General features: G+C 45.6%; 1 protein-coding gene across 1 annotated transcript in view; it reads right to left on the minus strand.

Moving 5' to 3' along the window:
* Window positions 1-21,073, minus strand: part of smpd3 (sphingomyelin phosphodiesterase 3) — a 176,669-nt gene that overhangs the window by 43,771 nt on the left and 111,825 nt on the right. Inside the window, exon 2 of the mRNA XM_052028472.1 lies at window positions 7,047-8,681. Within this exon, the coding sequence (XP_051884432.1) occupies window positions 7,047-8,384 (1,338 nt within the window). The 5' untranslated portion in view covers window positions 8,385-8,681. The remainder of the gene's footprint in view (window positions 1-7,046; window positions 8,682-21,073) is intronic.

Consider the following 21,073-nt stretch of genomic DNA (forward strand, 5'->3'; position numbering starts at 1 on the left):
TGGCTGAGAGAGGGTGGGAAAGGCTTGTTAATTATAGCTGATCTGTCTGGAGAAGGTGTAACTACAAGGAGCTGATTGAAAACAGAGAGAAGGTAACTATAGTTCCCAGGATTATCCCTATTACTTTTCTTGAACAACAGAACAACATTTGCCATCCTCCAATCCTCTGGTACCACTGCTTAGCCAGGGAGGACACGAAGATCGTCAACGCCCCAGCAATCTCTTCTCTTGCTTCCCATAGTAACCTGGGGTATATCCCATCCAGCCCCGGGGACTTATCTATCCTAATTTTTTTTTAGAAGGTCCAACACTACCTCTTTCTTAACCTTGATATGCTCCAGCACAGAGATAGGAGTGACCTTGATTCGGGTGCAGAGGCAACAGAAGCTGAGCAGTTTCTCTTTTGTCCTGTAGATTAGTTTTACTCTTTTTTGGAGGTGGTGTGTGGTATGTCAGTGAGAAAAATTGAGAAAACATGAGAGTGATGACACAGCCTTTGTCTGACCCCAGACTGCACTGGGATTGGGCCTGTGGGGGATTCGGTGGTTAGGACCACAGCTTAATGAGACACCAAGCTGGATCAGTGACTACAGTGTGGGATCTGTCTACAGCAAGGCCATTGGTAATGCAGCTGCAACAAGGTATGTCACTTGATACAGTGGTACAAGAATTGCATGCAGTTGGTGCAAGTGGTGACCACAGGAAGAGCAGGAACTGCTCTCGTAGAGTCATACAGCACAAAAAACAGACCCTTCAGCCTGACATGTCCATGCTGACCACTAAATATTTGAGAGGAGCTCAGGATTTCTGACGGATTGTTTCTCAGAAGTAGAGGAGTGTTGGTACCAGGAGCTACAGGAAGAAAAATATGAGAGTACTTACATTTGTTACATCTGCGATAGAACCATTCGAAAGGAGAACTTTCGAATCACTCTACTGGCCAGGAATAAACAGAGTGAAAGACTTCACAGGGAAATGTGTACAGCTCTTTGAGAACAATGCAACAAAAGGAGCCCATGCTTGGATATGAGGCCTTGGGTCAAAGGAGCTGCAGAGCTCCTCACATTGAGGTCAAAAACTACTGAGTGGTTGTCAATTATTTTCCGTCTTCATAAAATGGGCTACCTCTATTCAACCCCATTCTCAGCCATCAATCCCAAGCTGAAGGCTCATCTTGTCTGTCCTCTTACTCCTCTTACTGATCTATAATCGTTTCTAATGTAACAGTAATTGGAGAGCACAGGATTGGCTGTAAAGCACTGTGGGAAATCCTGATGATGCCACATAGGACCTCCATATCAATTACAGAATTCCTCATCACAGACATGAAAACTGTGCAAGGAAGCTCTGACCTAAATTTCATGCATTGAACTTATGTCTACGTCTCTCCTTCCACACATCTCAACCACTGCAAAGAAGTTGTTTCTGTCCTTTGTCCCAATCTTTCATAACCTGAAACGTTTCTTTCCATTTCCCAATTATTAAGCCCACTCTATTGTGTGCATGGTACCCACACTCTTCTACCTTGGAAAAACAATCCTTCAGAAGTCCTGAGATCCTCTCAAATACTTGTACTTATTGGTCAGCATCGGCATGTTGGGCTGAAGGGTCTGGTTTTTGTGATGTATGACTCTATGAGAGTACAGGGTAGGACTTTGCAAGAGTTCCTGCTCTTTCTGTGGTCAAGCAGTGGAAGAGTCACAGAGACATACAGCCCACCAAGTCTGCACTAACCATCAAGCATTCATTTACACTAATCCTAGACTAATTCCATTTTATTCTCCCCACATTGCCATCAACTCCCCCCATTTTGTAGTGCTAAATTTTAAAAACTTGGGGTTATTTTAGGAGTCAGCTGTTATTCTGAAGCAATAGAGAAGGCTAAAGACTGGAACTGTATTAAATCATTCTAGAGTTACAGCGGAATGCAGCATGGAAACAGACCCTTCGGCCCACCAAGTCCATGCCAACCATCAAGCACTCATTATACTAATCCCATTTTATTCTCCCCACATTCCCATCAGCTCCCCCCAGATTCTACCCCTCACCCACACAGTAGGAACAACTTACAGTGGCCAAGCCACATATCTTTGGGAGGTGGGAGGAAACCGGGGTGCCTGGTGGAGAAAGTGTAAACAGGGAGAAAGTGTAAACACGGGCAGCATCCGAGGTCAGGACTGAACATTGGTCACTGGAACTGTGAGGCAGCGACACTACCAGCTGCACCACTGTGCTGCCCAAATGCTATCGCTAAGGTTTCATCTTCATCCATTAACTTATCTCCGTTCACCCCAAATCTGTTGCAATAAAGCACAGCAAGGCCCATTTTGGATACCACCTGGATTGAAAATGACCTGCGTCAGTTCCTGCTCAGTGCACACAGGTGCTCTGCTCACCCCATGTTAGAGAGGGATTTGAGGTCACCAGCTGGAGACCTTACATGTTTCAACAGTAAGTTACGTGCAAGGTGCAAACTGGGTTTTTACAATGTACTCAGACCACTACAGTTCAGTGGTATAAATGAATAAAGGCAGTGGGAAGTACTGCATGGTATGGACTTTTCTGAGGACAACTGTGGTCTTTAAAAGGGATGGATTACAGTCCTTACAACTAAATTGCATATCCCTTAACCAACACTGGTCTCTGCAAAATCCTCTGATTTCACTGGAAGGATGAGCAGACCAATGTCAGAGGCCTGTCCCAGGCCAACATCCCCAGTTTTGAGGCCCTATTTATACTCATTCAGTTACGTTGGGCAGGCCACATTGTTCGCTTGCCCCAGACTAGACTTTTGAAACAGACGCTCTATTCCAAGCCCTGTAATGGGAAGAGATTACCGGGGGACAGAGGAAAAAGATTCAAGGATGTTCTCAAAGCTTCCTTGAAATACAATATCCCACTGATTCCTGGGATGATCTGGCCCATGATTGCTCAAGATGGAGAAGGTGCAATCTGGATGGTGCTGGGAACCTCAAGGCCACGCATTTGTGGCCCTGGATAAGTGACAGAAGGAGTGGACCCTCTCACACACTATCCCAGTCAGTCACCTCCGACCCCATATGTGGGAGAGTCTGCAGTTCCCACATTAGCCTCAATCGCCTCCTCACTACCCGCAAAACCGGAGCAGAGATATGTTATCCTCGATCCTGGGGGACTGCCACTGTTTCAGTCCTTTGTGTGGTTCTTCATTAAATGTTTTCCGAAATTCCACTTCTACATAATCTTTTTTTTAGGAATGAACTGGACCCTCTGAGGACCAACAAACACTCCAGGTCTGCAAATAGCATACACAGCCCAAGGCACCTGACATCACTAACCTCAGTGCAGTGTGGACCACACAAAATACATCCGCAGTAAGTGGCCGGGGCCAGAGTCGGAAACAGGCAGGAGGGAGGCCAGGGGTTGGGGGAGGCTGGTGGGCAGAGAAGCCCAGGGACATGGGGGAGAAGTTACTGGGCCTAATGATTGCAAGATATATCTGGAAGAAGGTGGGATGTTGGGGATTGTAGGGGCTAGGTTTGGTAGTCAGGGGATGTGACTGGGGTTGGGTGAGGTACCATCAGTAGTTGGCTGAGGGTGGGGGCGGGGGGGAAGGTTTGATGGTGGGCACACAAGGAGTGAGGGTCAGTGGTTGCAGAAGGAGTCACTGGCCTAGGAGGTGTGAGTGATTGGGGTGGGATCTGTGGCTGGTTGTGGGGTGGCTCACTACAACGGGGTGGGTTTGGGTGCCCAGGTGAGGGCCGGGCAAGTGCCAACATCTCATGCCAGAGCCGTGAGAAGCCAGCTGATGATGTGAACCACGGATCTGCGATTGAAAATTACCAACATAGTGTCAAATGGTGGGTGCTACACACCCTTGGGTGTCACTCTGCACATCCTGGGTACCCTGTGAACTAGCACCTCAGAAACAGGAGACCTGGGCTTTGAGCACATCTCAATTTCTCAGAAGCAGCCTGTCCCCTCCTCTGAAAGATCTCAGAGTTATTCAGTGACATCCTCCATTCCAAAATCCATGTTGGCTAATCCAAATTATTTTCTTTATCTCAGTAGTTTCACCTTTAATTAAGTATTCCAAACAATACCCTGATCTATCCGTTAAACAAAGCCGCCTCTAATTACTTGGGTTAGCTACGCTTGGAAGTGGATATTACATCGGCAACTTGTCAGCAAAATGCATTCTCAATAGATTCCTGCAATCTCACTTCTATAGCCTTCTATTATTTATTCACTTATCCCTCAGGATCCCTGGATCTATCCCGTCAGTCCCTGCACATCAGCCTTTCAGCTTAACTCAATAATTTTATTATTTCTCATCTCACGCAACCAATTCAGCATTTATTTTATCGCTTGCCTCTTATAAACACCGATGCAGAGTTCCTGCTTACTGTCCTGCCAATTTCTACTGGCAACAGAAACTGTGGACTTTGTGCAACTCACATATAACAGCACCATTCCCAGGGCAAAGGTGGAGGTTGGGGACAGGGAACTTGATTGGAAGTCCCTGGGTGGGCGACCTGATAGAAATATATAAAATTACGAGAAGCATAGTCAGGGTAGAGAGTCAGAGTCTGTTTCCGAGGGTGGAAATGTCAAATACCAGAGGGCATAGGCTTAAGGTGGGAGGGGAAAAGTTTAAAGGAGATTTACAAGGCAAGTTTTTTGCCCAGAGACTGGTGGATGCCTTGAACGTGCTGCCAGAGGAAACTGTGGAAACAGATACGACAGCAATGTTTAAACTGGCATCGTGGTTGGCACAGACATTGCGCGCCAAAGGGCCTATACCTTTGCTGTATTGTTCTGTACAAGATCCTCAGGGTTCTTAACAGGGTGGACGTGAGGATGTTTCTTTTCAGGAGCACATCCAGAACCAGGGGTGACTGTTTAAAATTAAAATAAAATCTTATTTCACACAGATGAAGTGAAATATTTTTTTCTCAGTGAGTCTTTGGAACTCTCTTCCTCAAAAGGCAGTGGAAGCAGAGTCTTTGAATATTCTTAATGCATAGGTGGATAGGTACTTGATATGATGGGCATGTGGAAGAGAGTAGACTACAAGGAAATAAATAGGAAATGGACTAATGGATTGCTCTGGGAGCTGGCATAGGCTCAATGGGCTGAAAGGCCTTCCATATTGTAAGAAAATAAGGAAGAAGAGCAAGAGGATGAAATAGCTGAGGTTACAACAGATTAGTTACAATCTTATGAAATGGTGGTGGGGGGAGGGGGGGGCAAGGCTTGAGGGACTGAGAGGCCTGTACCTGCTCTGACTTTGTATCAGTGTGCAATTCATCATATTCTTTCACTGGGAGTCCCATCTGATATTTTGGAACTTTCTTTTCACAAATATATTTTTAAACATACTTCACTGATCTTTTCAATATTTTTTGAGGCACCCCTCTCTTTTGCTTCCCAACTTGTTCTCAGTCAAAGTAGCTGAACTGAAATAGATAATAATGATGCAAGACAAGTACATGCCATTTTGAAGGGCCATTACTGGATGTGTTGCCAAGTGCCAAGGATGAGAAATGTGTCAAAAGCAAACTGGTTAAGTGCACTGACATTGCTCCAACTACTCGGGGGTGTATGATCTGAAGCACTGAGCAGATCGGAGTGCTACCTCACACTTTCAGCACCAAAGCTGTCAGTGACTGCTGACACGGAGCCCCACTGCACTCATCAAGCCCTGGGGTATTTAAAATTTAATATTTAAATTTTATTTACAGCGTGGTAACAGGCCCTTCTGGCCCAGCGAGTCCGCGCCGCCCATTTTAAACCCATATTAACCTACCTGTACATCTTTGGAATGTGGGAAGAAACCAGAGCACCCGGAGGAAACCCACGCAGACACGGGAGAACCTACAAGCTCCTTACAGACAGCGACGGGAATCGAACCCCGATCGCTGGCGCTGTAATAGCGTCACGCTAACCGCTACACTACCGTGCCACCCATTATTCAACTCTTGCATGTACAATAGCTTGTCCAACTCATTCATGTATTTCCATGGCGATACCCAGCAAACATTGAGCCATCACAGTGCAGTCTCACTCAGTTCCTCCCTCCTGATGTGTCAGTTACACAATCCTGAGTCGAGTCTCACTCACTCATTCCCTTTTGAATGCTGGATCACTCAGTCCCTCCCTCTCGAGGTAGTCCCATTCAGTCTCTACTCCTGCATATAGTGCTGTGAAGTCAATCCCCCCTTAGCACACACTCAGTTTCTTCCTCCTGGGTGTAGCCTCACTCACCTATTGCCTCTTGAATATTGTATCACTTGGTCTCTCCCTCCAGAGGATAGAGTCACTCACTTTCTCGAGTATAATCTCGCTCACTCAGTCCAGCCTGAGTGTGATTCCCTCAATCCATCTCTCCCAAGGGTAGTGTCACATAATCACTCCTTCCCGAGTGTGCTGTCACTTAGTTTCCCCCTCCCAGCATAGACTCAGTTTTTCCCTCCAAGTGTGGTCTCACTCAATCTCCCCTCCTGAGAGTTGTCTCATTCAATTAGTCCTTCCAGAGTGTGCTCACTCAGTTCATCTAGTCCATGCCGGCCTGGTTTTCTGCCTAGTCCCATCTACCTGCACCGGGACCATAGCCCTCCATACCTCTCTCATTCATGTACCTATCCAAACTTCTCTTAAATGGCACAATTGAACCCATGTCCACCACTTCCGCTGGCAGCTCGTTCCACACTCACACCGCCCTCTGAGTGAAGTAGTTTTCCCCCCCCCCCCAGATTCCCCTTAAATATTTCACCGTTCACCCTAAACCTATGGCTTATGTCATCTCATTCAGCAGCCCCCCTGAATGTCCTGTCACTCAATATATCCCTCCCAAGTGGAGTCACACTCTCCCCTCTGGAGTGAAGATTAAGTTAGTCCCTCCCTCCCAAGTGTGGCGTCACTCAGTCTCACCTTCACTGTCAGCCCCCCTCCCACTACCCCTGAGGGCAGTCTCAGTTTCTGTCTCCCGTCAATACCCCTTTGTTCATTGTGCCTCCTTTCATCTTCCCGTGTAACAGTGGATGTTTTCAGAGCGGGATGCCTACCTTTACAAACAGGGCTCCCTTGGCTGCCAACGAGTCACCTCCTTTCCCATTGGGATAGCACTGAAATTCAACGTCTAAAATCGGGTAACGGCTTGCAAAGAAGAGGCCGCTGTTTAAAAACTTGAAGCTGCAGCAGCCTTGCCAGGCGTAGCTCCCCACGTCGTACAACATGTACTGGAAGTAGGGGTTCAGCTGAGCTTTCAACCTCTCCGCTGCTCGCTTGTCGAAGACCTCCTGCAGGCAGAGAAAGTCCAGGTTGGCGGGGAAGAAAGCCGAGAGCTCGTGGTCAAACGTCGCACCCTGGTGCCTCTTCTTCTTCAGGGAAGACTTCTTCATGACGGAGGCCTTGTGGACGAACTTGTTGTTGGGGGTGGCGCCACCGTCCGCGGTCCCGTCAGTGATCCTGAACTTGATCAGGGATTCCCTGGAAGCAGTGTTGCTGTCCAAGCTGCTCCTGTCGCCTTCTCTCTGCCGGTGGTTTGGGGTCTGGTCATTTTGGTCCTCGGCCTCAGCCTCTCCCTGCTGTTCCACTGGCTCGGTTATGGTCACCTGCACACTGCAGGCGTCCGCCTCCTTACCAGGCAAGGAAGCTGCCTCCTCGCTGCAGATGCGGACGATGCAGGACTTGCTGTCTCCATCGCTCTGCTCCCAGCCCAGCTTGGAGTCCTTGCCATCCTCGCTGCAGTTCCCAATGAAGTTGTCTCCTTTGTAATCCATGGAGGAAGTCCGCTTGATGCCCGCACTGTTTGGCCGGCTGTTCTCGCTGGGGTGAGGACAGGCCAGGCTGCTCCAGCTTGCAGCACTTATGGATGTGTTGGTCGGGGAGTCGATGTAGATCTTAATCTGGGGCCGGCTGGCACCGTTGCGGATTCTCTTGCCCACCTCGCAGGACCTCAGCTGGGTGTTGGAGAGGTTGTTGAAACGGGCCAAGGAATCGGGCAGGAGGCAGACATTGGCCGTGGCGAAGCAGAAGCTCTTGCCGCCCACTGCCTTCCAGTTGCCAGGCCCTGTGCCCCCACTTGCCTCAGAGCCCTCCTCAAACTTTGAGTAAACGTAGGGTCTGCGGGCGGACTGGAGAGGGGCCCAGATCACAAAACCAACCAGTGCGAATGGCAGGGAGGCAAGCAGCAACGCCAGGCAGATGGGAATGACGATGGTGAGGCAGAGTGCCCTCAGGTAGCACGGATCATCTCCCCTTTGATGCTTCTCATAGGTGGTGGGCAGGAAGGACACCAACAGTCGGTCAGTAAACCAGTAGCAGGGAAATATGAGCCCCCAGGACAGGGAGTGAAGGGTCTGTAGGAAGGAATTTGGAAAAGCAGACGTGTACAAAACCATGGCAACTGAATGATGGCTGCAGTCTATGAGCTCCTACATCATGCCCGAGCCATCACTTTGTTCGGGAAGTCAATGGGAGTCTCAGTTGATCCTGGGGTTAATCATCTAGGAGATGACTTCACCATTTTCTTTTCAAGGGTAAATGATGAAGGAGAAGTGGCAGTGTTTAATGAACTGCGACTCAGAAATCGGCACACACGGGTTCCATCCGGGTCTGGTCTCTGCAGATCCATCCAAAGTCCATGGGAAATATTTTAGCTTTGAATCTTGTTCCTCAGAAGGGCAGCAGGAAAGCACCTGCAGGAAAAACAGAAAGGAAATTTATCATCAGGAGCACAGACATGGCCGTGCAATGTCCTGGGTGCATACAATGGACTCAGTTATTTTTTTCACTCTGTTAAGTGCAATGCTAACAATGACCTCTGTGCATGTGCACAACAGTTGCACTGGTGGTTTGCAGGGCTGCTGTCCCAGAACTCAGACTTAAACTGAGCTGCATTTGTGCAGCCCTTTCCCCAAGCTTCTGAGACATGAGATTGACTATCAACAACCCTCTCAGACATGAGAAGCAACCTTCTGAGACTTGGGAGGTTCACCATGAAGAATCAGATGAAGTATTAGAGGTTCACAATCAATAACAGTCCAACACATGAACATCACTAACCGCCTAAGGCATGAAAGATTTACAATCAACCACTGTCCGAATCACAAGAGGTTCAAAAAGAGGTTCTCTATCAACAATTCAGAGGCAGAAGGGGTTTGTTGTTCACAACCCACTGAGACTCAAGCAATTCACTATCAACAACCTTCTGGCACACGAGGAGTTCACTGGCAACAACTCTAAGACACAAAAAGTTTGTTTTATTGTTGCTTTGGAGGCATAAGATGTTCCCTATCAATGAGACACAAGTTACCTATCAATGAGGCATAAGATATTCTAAATCAACACTACATGAAACATGAGGCCCAGTATTAATAACCAGCTGAGACACAAGCAACTTACTATCAGCAACCACCCAAGACATGAGCTGTCCAGTGACACTAACCACCTCAGACACAAAAGGCTCACAATTAATAGCCATCTAAGACACAAGAGGTTTGCTACCGACAAACACCTGAGATACAAGAGGCTCACAGTCAACAACTGCCTGAGACATGAGAGCATACATAAACAGCTGGCTGCAACGCTAAAGTCCTGTATCAACAATTGTCAGAAGTAGGAGCCTCACACACCCCAATAATCACCAGGGAGCGGAGAATGTCATCCATCTGGAACAACTCAATTACTCTGCCAGTGCTCTAACTCCATATACAAGTTTGCAGATGATACCACCGTTGTAGGCCATATCTCAAACAGCGATGAGTCGGAGTACAGGAAGGAGATAGAGGGCTTAGTGGAATGGTGTCATGACCACAACCTTTCCCTCAATGTCAACAAAACAAAAGAGCTGGTCATTGACTTCAGGAAAGGGGGCGGTGTACATGCACCTGTCTACATCAATGGTGCTGAGGTCAAGAGGGTCGAGAGCTTCAAGTTCCTAGATGTGAACATCACCAACTGCCTGTCCTGGTCAAATCACGTGGATGCTACGGCCAAGAAAGCTCACCAGTGCCTTTACTTCCTCAGGAGGCTAAAGAAGTTTGGTATGTCCTCTTTGACTCTCACCAACTTTTACTGATGCACCGTAGAAAGCATCCTATCTGGATGTATCATGGTTTGGTATGGCAACTGCTCTGCCCAGGAGCGCAAGAAACTGCAGAGAGTTGTGGACACAGCCCAGCGCATCACGGACACCAGCCTCCCCTCCTTGGACTCTTGTCTTTACCTCTCGTTGTCTTGGGGAAGCAGCCAGCATAATCAAAGACCCCACCCATCCGGGACAGTCTCTCTTCTCTCCACTACCATCGGGTAGAAGATACAGGAGCCTGAGGGCACATACCACCAGACTTAAGGACAGCTTCTAACCCACTGTGATAAGACTATTGAATGGTTCCCTTATTCAATGAGATGGACTATGACCTCATGATCTACCTTGTTGTGACCTTGCACCTTATTGCACTGCACTTTCTCTGTAGCTGTGACACTTTACTGTTATTGCTTTTACCTGTACTACATCAATGCACTCTGTACTAACCCAATGTAACTGCACTGTGTAATGAATTGACCTGTACAATCGGTTTGTAAGACAAGCTTTTCACTGTACCTCAGTACAAGTGACAATAATAAACCAATACCAATACCAATATCAATAACAGGGCCATATCAATGGTGTGTTGCAGTGTTACACCACTGGTGTGCTACATTGTAATGTAGTATTATATTCAGCAGTGTAATGCAGCAGAATTATGCGAATGTCACACTGTGATAAACACAGGTGTGCCATAATGAAATTTTACCATATCACGTTACAAGCTTCCATCACCTTAATCTGGCACAATGGGATCATATTCTCTCCTGTGGTCAAAGCTCATCCCTTCTGGGTGATATAATGGCACCTTGAACTGCCACAGTCCTTCTACTGAAGCTCTTCCCACAGTGCTGTTGGGTAGAGAGTTCCAGGGCTTTGGCCTTGTGAAGGTGTAGGCATGGTGATCTATGTCCATTGAGATTTGGTGAACTTGCAGGTGGTGGTGTAGTCACTCACCTGCTCCCCGTGTCCTGCCAGGTGGTCACGGATTTGGGAGATCCTGCCGAAGAAAGCTTAAGGAGTGGCCACGGTATGTTCTGTAAATGGTTTGGTAGGGGGACTGAATGTTTCAGGGAGTGGATGAGGGCTGAATGGCCTTGAGCTTTGTGAGTGTTGGAGCTGCTCATCCAGACAAGTGGGGAATATTCTATCTCTATATGGACATGTGCCTTGGAAATGAATTGAATGCTTTAGGATGCCGGGAAGTGAAGCATTTACTGCAAAACACCCAGCTTATGGCCTGCTCTTGCAGGTAGAGTATTTCCATTGGCTGGTTCATTGTTTAGAGAATCACAATATGGGAGCAGGTCTATTGCCTGCCAAATTGGTGCTGACCCTCAAATGTCCTTTTACACTAATCCCATTTTATTCTCCCCACATTCCTCCCCCAGTTTCTGCCACTCCCTTAGGGGCAATTTACAGTGGTCAATTAACCTACTAACCTGCACAATCTTTGGGATGTGGGAGGAAAGCCCACGTGAACATAGCGAGGATAAGTAAACTCTATACAGATACCACCAGGGGTTAGGACTGAACCTGGGTCTCTGGAGCTGTAAGGCAGCAGCTCTACTAACTGTGCCATCCATATTGTAAAATGTCCCTACTGTGCTGCATTGTAACAGCTATTATATCCTAAAGTGTATTTCAGGCTTAATATACTTTAAGCATAATATAGCTCTATCATTTCCTTGGTATCCATTGTTATAAAACATCACTGCTACATTATTGGTTTACAGGGCTACATCTTGTCACCACTTCTTTTCATTGTTGCCATGGGCTGGCTTATCAAAGAAACCATAGTAACACATCCATACCATTATAATATGTACCTTTGGTGTATTGCACCACAACGTAGCATTACTGCATCAATATTGTACTTCAATTCAATCCAATATCATTGGTGTATCCTGTTGCAATACGCCAACACTGTATCATTGTAATATACTATTATTATATCATTAGCAGTTGTGTGGTAAAACTGCACTACTATATTATTAATGCATTGCACAGTACAGCAACATTATACATTGTTATTGCACTGATAGACAGCATTACTACATAGGGTGCTTACTTTTGCCATTAGATTATTCATAGATGTGTCACAAGCCTCTATCAACCACTAATCAGCTCTTGCTCCTTACAATTACTGTCAGATACTCAATGTACAGTTTCACTGACTGGCATCCTGAACGCTCAGTGAGCTCCTCATTACTCCATGCCCTTCAGCCAGTGCTCAGCCACTGTCCTGTTGTGAAGTGGCTGGCCCATCTCTGCTGACTAGTTCTGTGTGTGGCAGGAGGCATTTCCAGTCCCGTACCCAGAGACCAGCTCAGCATTCCAAGCTCGTTTAAGCCGTGCTTATTGTTTTCAGAAGGCAGAATCGGGAGGAGTTCCTGAAGAGGGGGGGGAAAGGTGTTTGTTTCCGTGAATAAAATATTGACAACCATTTGGATTTCTTTGAGGATTACATCTGTTCGATGAAAGGAGTGATGTGCTCTCTTTCCGAGAGCCATCTCCACTGTTCTGCAAAGAATGGCTATTCAATTAACCGAGGCAAGTCTCGAGTTTCCAGAGGGCATGTGTTCAGCAAGGAAGCACCTAATGATCTCTCCTCATGTTATCTGTTACACATTCACAAGAGAAAATCACAGTCCAAGCCACCGACACATTCTTTCCTTCCTATAACTTGGAAAAGGGGAGAGATTGGATAGGCTGGTCTTGTTTTTCCTGGAGCTAAGGAGGCAGAGGGGTGATCTGATTGAGGTATATAGAAATTATAAGAGGCATAAATAGGGTAGATAGTCAGAATCTTCACAGGTTCACAAACAAGAGGATATAGGTTTAAGGTGAGAGGAAGGAAATCTTAAGGCGATTTGAGAGGACAGTTTTTATTTTACACAAAGAGTGGTTGATAACTGGAATGATCTACCAGAGGAGGTGGTGGAACCAGATACAATCCATACATTTAAAAGGCATTTAGACAGGGACTTGCTTAGGCAAGGCATGGATGGAGACAGACCTAATATGGGCAAATGGGATTGGTGTAGATGGGCAAAGATGTCAGCATGGACATAATGGGCCAAAGGGCCTGTTTCTGTGCTGTACAACTCTGTGATTCTATAAATATCATTCCTTCATTACTGTTGATCACAGGCTCCTCTGATGTTGGCTTACTCAATTTCTCAGTTTTGGAGACCTTCCCATTCTTGTAATCCCGTGCCTCTCATGGTTCGCAGGGAACATGAAGATTATGGGGGGGTCTGGATAAAATAATTAGGAAGGTTCTGAGCAGAGGACATGGACTTAAAATAATTGGTAGAAGGATCAGGGGGAGACGAGGAAATTTTTATTTACCCTGAGGGTGGTAAGGGTATAGGACTCGCTGCCTGAAAGAGTGGTAGAGGCAGGAACCCTCAACGGATTTTTAAAAAATACTTACTTGTATTCTTGAAGGGCCACAACCTGCAGGGATACAGACCTAATGCTTGAAGTGTAGTCAGGTTGTGGAGCTCTTCTTCAGCCAGCACAGACACGATGGGCCAAATAGCCTTCTCCTATCCAGCAGATTTTCTTTGGCTCTTTGAAACAAAAAAGGGCCCTTCTCTTCACTACCTATTTCAGTAGCTGACACAATTAACCCTTTCTTCCACTCCCCATTAGGATAGTAAATCACACACAGAGGCTCACCCTTTAGTTAATCCACCTTCAATGACAACATGGTGGCATGTCAATGGGCCTCTCACCACTCAAGCGGATGTTGTCATTCAAAATGTACCCTCTACTAAGCCAAATGCTGGGAGTCAAAAAACAGTAGCCGGATGCCCAGATGGGGCAGGGGAAGAGGAGTGGGGAAACAGATGAAGCTTTAGCCCATTTGTTAGACATTTGCTGAGTCTGCCAGAATAATGTGGCTCTTTGCTGGTGAAATGGCAATTCACTCCCTACAGCAGCTTTAATGTACAGACTTACCTCCATTAATACAGAGCCGACGGGAACGGGGCACAGAAGTACCGAGTGAAGAATGAGCCCTTGTTGAGATTGCCTAAGTGCAGGCTCTCATTCCGTGTGATGAAGGCTGTGCTTTGTCAGTCACACAGTTAGGAACTGTTTCATTAATTGTTCTCCAGCCAGGTTCATTGCTACAACATTTATAAACCCTGCATGAATATTAAAACTTTCTTCAGTCACATTTATTTCCTCTGGGTTTCGAGTTATTAATGTTGCTCTGTGGCTGATCATTCTGACTTTAGACAACCACAGAAGTGCACACAGGGTCTGGCTGCAGCAGTGGGCTGGAAATAGCAATCTGTCTAGTCACCTTCAAAGGTAGTCTACCCTTTTAAAAGTCTGATTTATATTCTTATCATAACGTGGATCAATGTGAAGTTATCCACTTTGGTAGGAAACCAGAAAGTTATAATTTCTGACTATTATATAAATGATGAAAGATTAAGAAACATTAATGTACAAAGGAATCTATGAACCAGTCACTGAAAGCAAACATGCAAGTGTAGCAAGGTATGGCGTGCTGGCCTTCATTGCAAGAGGTTTTGAATAAAGGAGCAAAGATGGCTTAGTTCAATTTTGAAGGGCCTTGGTGAGATCACACAATATTGTTCACTTTACCTAAGAAAGGATATACTTGCCAGAATGGGGGTGTAACAAAGGTTCACCAGTCCGATTCATAGGATGGTGGGATTGTCATATGAGAAGAGATTGGATCTACTGGCCTGCGTACACTGGAGTTAAAAAGAATGAGCAGGGATCTCATTGAAAAGTATAATATTCTAACAGGCCTTGCAAGACAGATATTTCTCCTGGCCAGGGAGTTTTAGAACCAGGGTCACAGTCTCAGGATAGGGGGTAAGCCATTTAGGATGGGGATGAGAAAAAATTCCTTCACTCAGAGGGTGTTGAACCTGTGGAACTCTCTATCACAGAAGGTGATGGAGGCCAAGTCACTAAATATATTTAAGAAGAAGAGGAAAACAATTCTAGACACAAAAGGTGTGGGGAAAGAGTGGGAACGTAGTATAGAGATACAGGATCAGTCATGATCATAATGGATAGTGGAGCAGGCTCCAAGTGCTGAATGGCATACTCCCACTACCAGTTTTCTATATTTCTGTGTTTCTATCCTTGTTTCTTTGCCCTTTTTGCCTCATCTCTCCCTACCTCTCCAGCTTTACAACTCTCCTTGAACTCTATATCCTCCCAAATCTGGCTCTTGGGGATGCCATTAGCGGCCATGCCTTCAGCTGCCAGCCTCAAGCTCCACAGTTTCCTCCCTAACCCTCTTGGACTCTCTAACTTTTCTTCTTTAAGTTTCTTTTGATCCACTTTGATGAAGCTGTTGGTCACCAGTCAAACTCTGCTGAGATTTGTGTGAAAAGCTATAAATGCTGTCTGAATAAAAGCTGTTGCCTGAAGGCAATACTCTGTCTCTCTCTCTCTCTCTTTCTCTCCCTCTCTCACACACACACACTCTCTCAAGCTCTGAAGAAGAGGGGAAACTATGAAAAAATAATAATTAGGGTTACTTAAAGGCCAGCCTAGCCTCTATCCTGTTGCATCATTCCTATTTCCTGGAATATTGACAACTGAAACCATAGTGCAGTCTTCACAGAACTAAGAAGCAAATATAACGAGGCTACAAACCTGCAAGATCCCCTCCTGGTGCATCCTATCACACTCCCAGACTATCCATACTTTAAAAGGTAACACACTCAATGTTGGGAGTTCATAGATTCCCGATGTGCTTACCTGGTACGTGCTGGGAATAGGCAACAAGAAATGTACGCCTTGTGTCATTCTAAACAAGCCATTGACATCTTGCCAATCATATCATCCCCAATCCATTACTCTTTGCTGCTACTGCTGGCCAGGGATGAGTAGCCTCCAACATATCAAAAAGTGAGCAAGATCAGTGCATCGATGACACAGGGAACTTTCAGAAGCAAACTATGCAAGAATGCATTGGAGATGAGGTTTTCACCTTTAGCAAACCCAGTAAGGTCAACACTGAATCTACATTCACATCTAGTTCACTTAACTGTTGTTGGGTTTGGCAGGTGGAGTGGGGTGGGTAACTGATTCGGTTGAAGGGTTGGATCCATGTTCATTTACATCTATTGGTCATAGAGTCATTGAGCAATACAGTGCGGATACAGGCCCATCGGCCCAACATGTCCATGCTGACCATGGGGCCCACCCAGCTAGTCCCAATTTCCTGCGTTCTGCCCATATCCCGTCAAGCCCCACCCCTTCATGTACCATCCAAGTGCTTCTTAAACAATACTATTGTACCTACCTCAACCACTTCATCTGGCAGCCCATTCCATACACTCACCACCCTCTGCATGAAAAAGTAGCTCCTCAGGTCCCTTTTAAATCTTTCCCCTCTCACCCTAAACCTATGTAGTTTTGGACTCCCTTACACTGGGGAAAAGACTGTTTTAAACACTTCTGTAAGGTTGTCCCTCATTCTCCTATGTTCCAGTGAATGAAGACCTAACCTGGCTAACCTCTCCCTAAAACTCAGGCCTTCTAGTCCTGGCAACATCCTCATAAAGCTTATCTGCACTCTTTCCAGTTTAAAGATGTCTTTTCTATAAAATGGCGACAAACACTGTATACAGTACTCCAAATGTGGCCTCACCAATGACTTATACAACTGCAACATAGTGTCCCAACTGCTATACTCAGTGCCCTGATGAAGGGAAGCATGCTTAAACATCTTTTTCACCACCCTGGCTACGCTGCTTTCAATGAGCTATGCATCTGTACTCCGAGGTCCCTCTGTTCCATTACACTCCCTAGTGCCCTACCATTAATAGTATAAGTTCCATGCTGGCTTGACTTTCCAAAATGCATCACCTCACACTTATCTGTATTGAAGTCCATTTGCCATTCCTTGGCTCACTTCCCTAACTGATCATGGTGAGTTATTCTAACAACCAAATATTGCAGGTCTGTTCCAAGGTTCTTAAAGAATATCACAGTGAGATGTATTCAAGTAACTGTAATCCAGGTCTCAGAGAGCTCCCACAACACAAAATACCCAAACATAATACTCCATTGGACTATGGAGGTCCTGCTGCTGTGGGTAATAGGAACACCACATTTGTGCAGCAGGTCAGTATTTCATTATAATCATAGTACAACCTCTGGAACCTCTCCAGCTTTACAGGAGCAAGCTGTCATTCTGAATCAATAGAGAAGGCTAAAGACTGAAATTGCTTTAAATCATTCTAGAGTTCAATTCACAGGAGCTTTTCTGCAAAAGAGGCTGTCACATAGAGATGCAGCACAGAAACAAGCTCTTTGGTTCAATGAGTCTGTGCCAACCATCAAACACTCATTTATGTTGAACCCATTTTATTCTCCACATACTCTCGGCAACTTCCTCCAGATTCTACTGCTCTCACCCACACAGAAGGGACAATTTATAGTGGCAGATTAAATATTTGGGAAGTGGAAGGAAACTGGAGTACCCAAAGGAAACTCACACCGTCACAGGGAGAACATGCAAACTCCACATAGACAGCACCCATTGAACCTGGGTCTCTGGTACTGTGAGGCAGTGTCTCTACCTACTGCACCACTGTGGGACTCAAGGCTTTAAACAGTTAACTGGATGTTGGGATGTTACACTGTTAATGTAATCACTGGGAAAATGCTGCCAAATCTACTTTATTTTAATTAATTGCTCAATAATTGGGGATTATGTTTGGTAGTTTTGGAAGGAATAAGTCAGATGTTTTAGTTGCTAATTGGTGGAATTATTTTTCTGATGGGTTTAAAGAAACACACTCCGCACAATTGTTTCTTCAGCTTTCGAGTGTTGGCAGCCTTTGTTTTTTCTGAAAGGATTCTCCATCACACAACATACCACGGCGAGCTGTCAGCAAGTGCAGCTCAGCAGATAATATCTCTGATGCCCGGATTATCCCCTAAATCATAATCTCACAGCTGGGTTTGCAGCGTCACTGAAATCAGACACTCTCTTCAGGAACAGTCAGGCAGTGATTTTTTTTAAATAAAAGGAAAGGATTCAATATTGTTAATCCTTAAAAAGATTAAATTGCAATCGATGCTCTGGGGACTTGGATTGTCACGACTCGTGGTCACAAAGCATGGAGTTTGGGCTGCATAGATGCAGATGGATGTCACTCCCTATGTACTATCTACATACAGAGGAGGGATTAAGTTGCCCCAAGCAAAGCTACCAGTATCATGGGGTGGAACCACTCCCAGACACAATGTGAATTTAAAGCATATCTTTACCATACTAAAATGTCAATTCACAGGAGTGTCATCTGATTAAGGGTCTCTGACCTGAAACAGTAACTGTTTCTCTCTCTCCACAGATGCTGCCTGACCCGCTGAGTGTTTCCAGCATTTTCTGTTTTTATTTCAGATTTCCAGCACCTGTTCCTTTTTCTTTTGATTTTTAAATTTTGATGCTGATCCTCATTAAGGGGATTTAGGACAGAGGTTCAATGGTGCAGTTGAAGAGGTGGGTTCGAAGGAAGGTGCTGAAAGAGGAGAGAGAAAGAGACGCGGAGAGGTTTAGGGAATGAACTGGAGTTCTGAATTCGCAGAGGTTGAGGGTACAATTGTGAACTGTGGAGTAATGACCTTCAGCGCTGAAGGGAAAGTTAGTATTGGAGCTGTGCAGAAAACTCCAAGGGGGATAGAGACAGAGCAGGTTACAGAGGTAGAGTGCGGTGATTGCAAAGAAGGTTGAGAATGTTAAATCTAATTGAAATTTTACAGTGTAAATACATCACTGAAATGCTATACTATTTGGCTCGACTTCTTGGGACTCTTTTTCAACCCATCCGGGGTTAGTTGAAATGCTTTGACAAACATATATCTTTTCACCACATGCACACATAGCTCTCTGTCTCTTTGGCAAGGGGAAAGGGATTTCCAGACAGACGCTGTGAGTCCCCATTTTCCAGCCTTCTTCAAACCAGAAGAGCAGCATAAACACAGGTAAGTCCCACACTGCGATGTGGCAGCCACAGAGGGTAAGCTGGTAACTCAAAACATTAGAAGCTGCATCTCAGCAGCTCTTTCACCCCAACCTCAGTTGCCAGATCAGGCAGTTGTGTGCACTTACATTGAATACAAATCAAATGGGAGAAAGAAAGGAGAGGCTTATAATTCCACAACACCCATCACAGTCACACAATATCCAAAGGTGGTTTCAGAGTCACTGAAATGCAGTCACTGTTGCAATGTGGGGAAATGTGGCAGCCAAAGTGTGCAAAGCAGGATCCCACAAATAGTAATGAAATAAAGGCCAGATAAATGATAGTGGTGTTGTAAATATTACCCAGGGCAGCAGGGAGAACTTCCCCATTGCCTTGGGATTTTTTCATCCACCTGATAGGGCTGGACTTGGTTTCATGTTTTGTGCAAAAGGCTGTGCCTCCACACTGTGCAGCACATCTGCCAGAATGCCATGGGGTGTCCTTAAATGGCTTGTTAGCTGCCAAAAGCATGGCCCAAAATCTGATGTGGGAAATAGTAGATTGCTGACTGTTTAGAGGAACGATTGTATAATTTAAAATCATACCGATTCGTGCTTCTGGCAAATTAAAGTATTTGGGATTGAGAATACACAGTGGTGGAATACTTTTTTTCCCAGGAGCTGGGTATCACTGGTGAAGCACAGTGATAGGAGGGGGAAAGTATATTATCTGGGAATGGGGGTAAGTTTGGGTACAGGTGGAAATGATGTGAACAAAAATGTGACCATGCCTCCTAGAACAGTGGCCAGATGAGGTATTTAGTTGCTAGGCAAACACTGTACCTGCAGGAGACCCAGTTTGTAAATTTTGTCCACAGTGATTGACTAAATCCATTCAACGGACACATATAAAGCATCCCTTAAATGGTACAACTGACGTTCACTGTGTGCGGCTGTGTGCTCATCCTGTGCATTCTGCTCATCAGTGCACAGACTCCACGGCAGTGTGCTGGCCAGCTTTGGCTTTTCCTTTGTCTCTATCTAGTCTTTCAACCTATTTGCCCTTGGATTTTTCTTTCATTCTCAGTTTTTGTTTTAAAGTTAGCTGTTTGTAGGAACACAAATTACAATTTCACAGTAATTATCTGCACATTTGTTCTGCATTAGTGATGTTTTAACGCAACTGTTACAGCTAAGCCTGCTAAAGATCTTCCCTCACTATTGCTTGATATACACTGGGATGTCCACTTTTGGTGACCTGGTTACATTGCTGTGATCTCATGCTGTGTAATCCCAGTTTAGGATTTGATGATGTCCCCACCCTATGGCTCAAAACAAGGGGCACAGGTCTGGAGGAAGAATGGCTTTGACAGTGAGGAATTCAAGACTGAGGCTGATGGAAAGCGGGGTGTGCAGGTCCGGAAACGAGAAACTGTGTTGAGGCATTTATTTCACTGTGTTCCCTCAATTTCCCAACTAGAAGGACAAATGCAGCAGCACCACCTGGAAGTTGCCCTCTAAAGCCATGCACCACCCTGAGTTGGAAATATATCACCGCTCTTTCACCGTTGCTGGGTCAAAATCCTGGAACTCCCTCCCCAATGGCATTGTGGGTGTACCCACACCTCAAGGACTGCAGCGGTTCAAGAAGGCAGCTCACCACCACCTTCTCAAAGGCAACTAGAGGTGGACAATTAAATGCTGGCTCAGCCTGTGAAGACCACAATCCTTGAATGAACAAAAATATTGTGACTGTGTTAAAGAAAGACAAGGCTTGTGCTTACTTATCATATGGTCAAAGGGATCTGCTGTGTGCTTATAAAGAGCAGAAGTTGCAGGGGAGAAATCAAGAGAGAATAAGAAACACTGGTGGAGAAATTAAATCTAATAATGTACTGTTTTTAAGTGTTATGAAATTGAAGTGAATGGGCTGAAATGTGACCACAACCAGTTCCAGTTTGTTTCCTGGTATTGGTATTGGTTTATTATTGTCACTTGTACTGAGGTACAGTGAAAAACTT

Source organism: Pristis pectinata, chromosome 13, assembly GCF_009764475.1.
Source record: "Pristis pectinata isolate sPriPec2 chromosome 13, sPriPec2.1.pri, whole genome shotgun sequence".
Taxonomy (NCBI): domain Eukaryota; kingdom Metazoa; phylum Chordata; class Chondrichthyes; order Rhinopristiformes; family Pristidae; genus Pristis; species Pristis pectinata.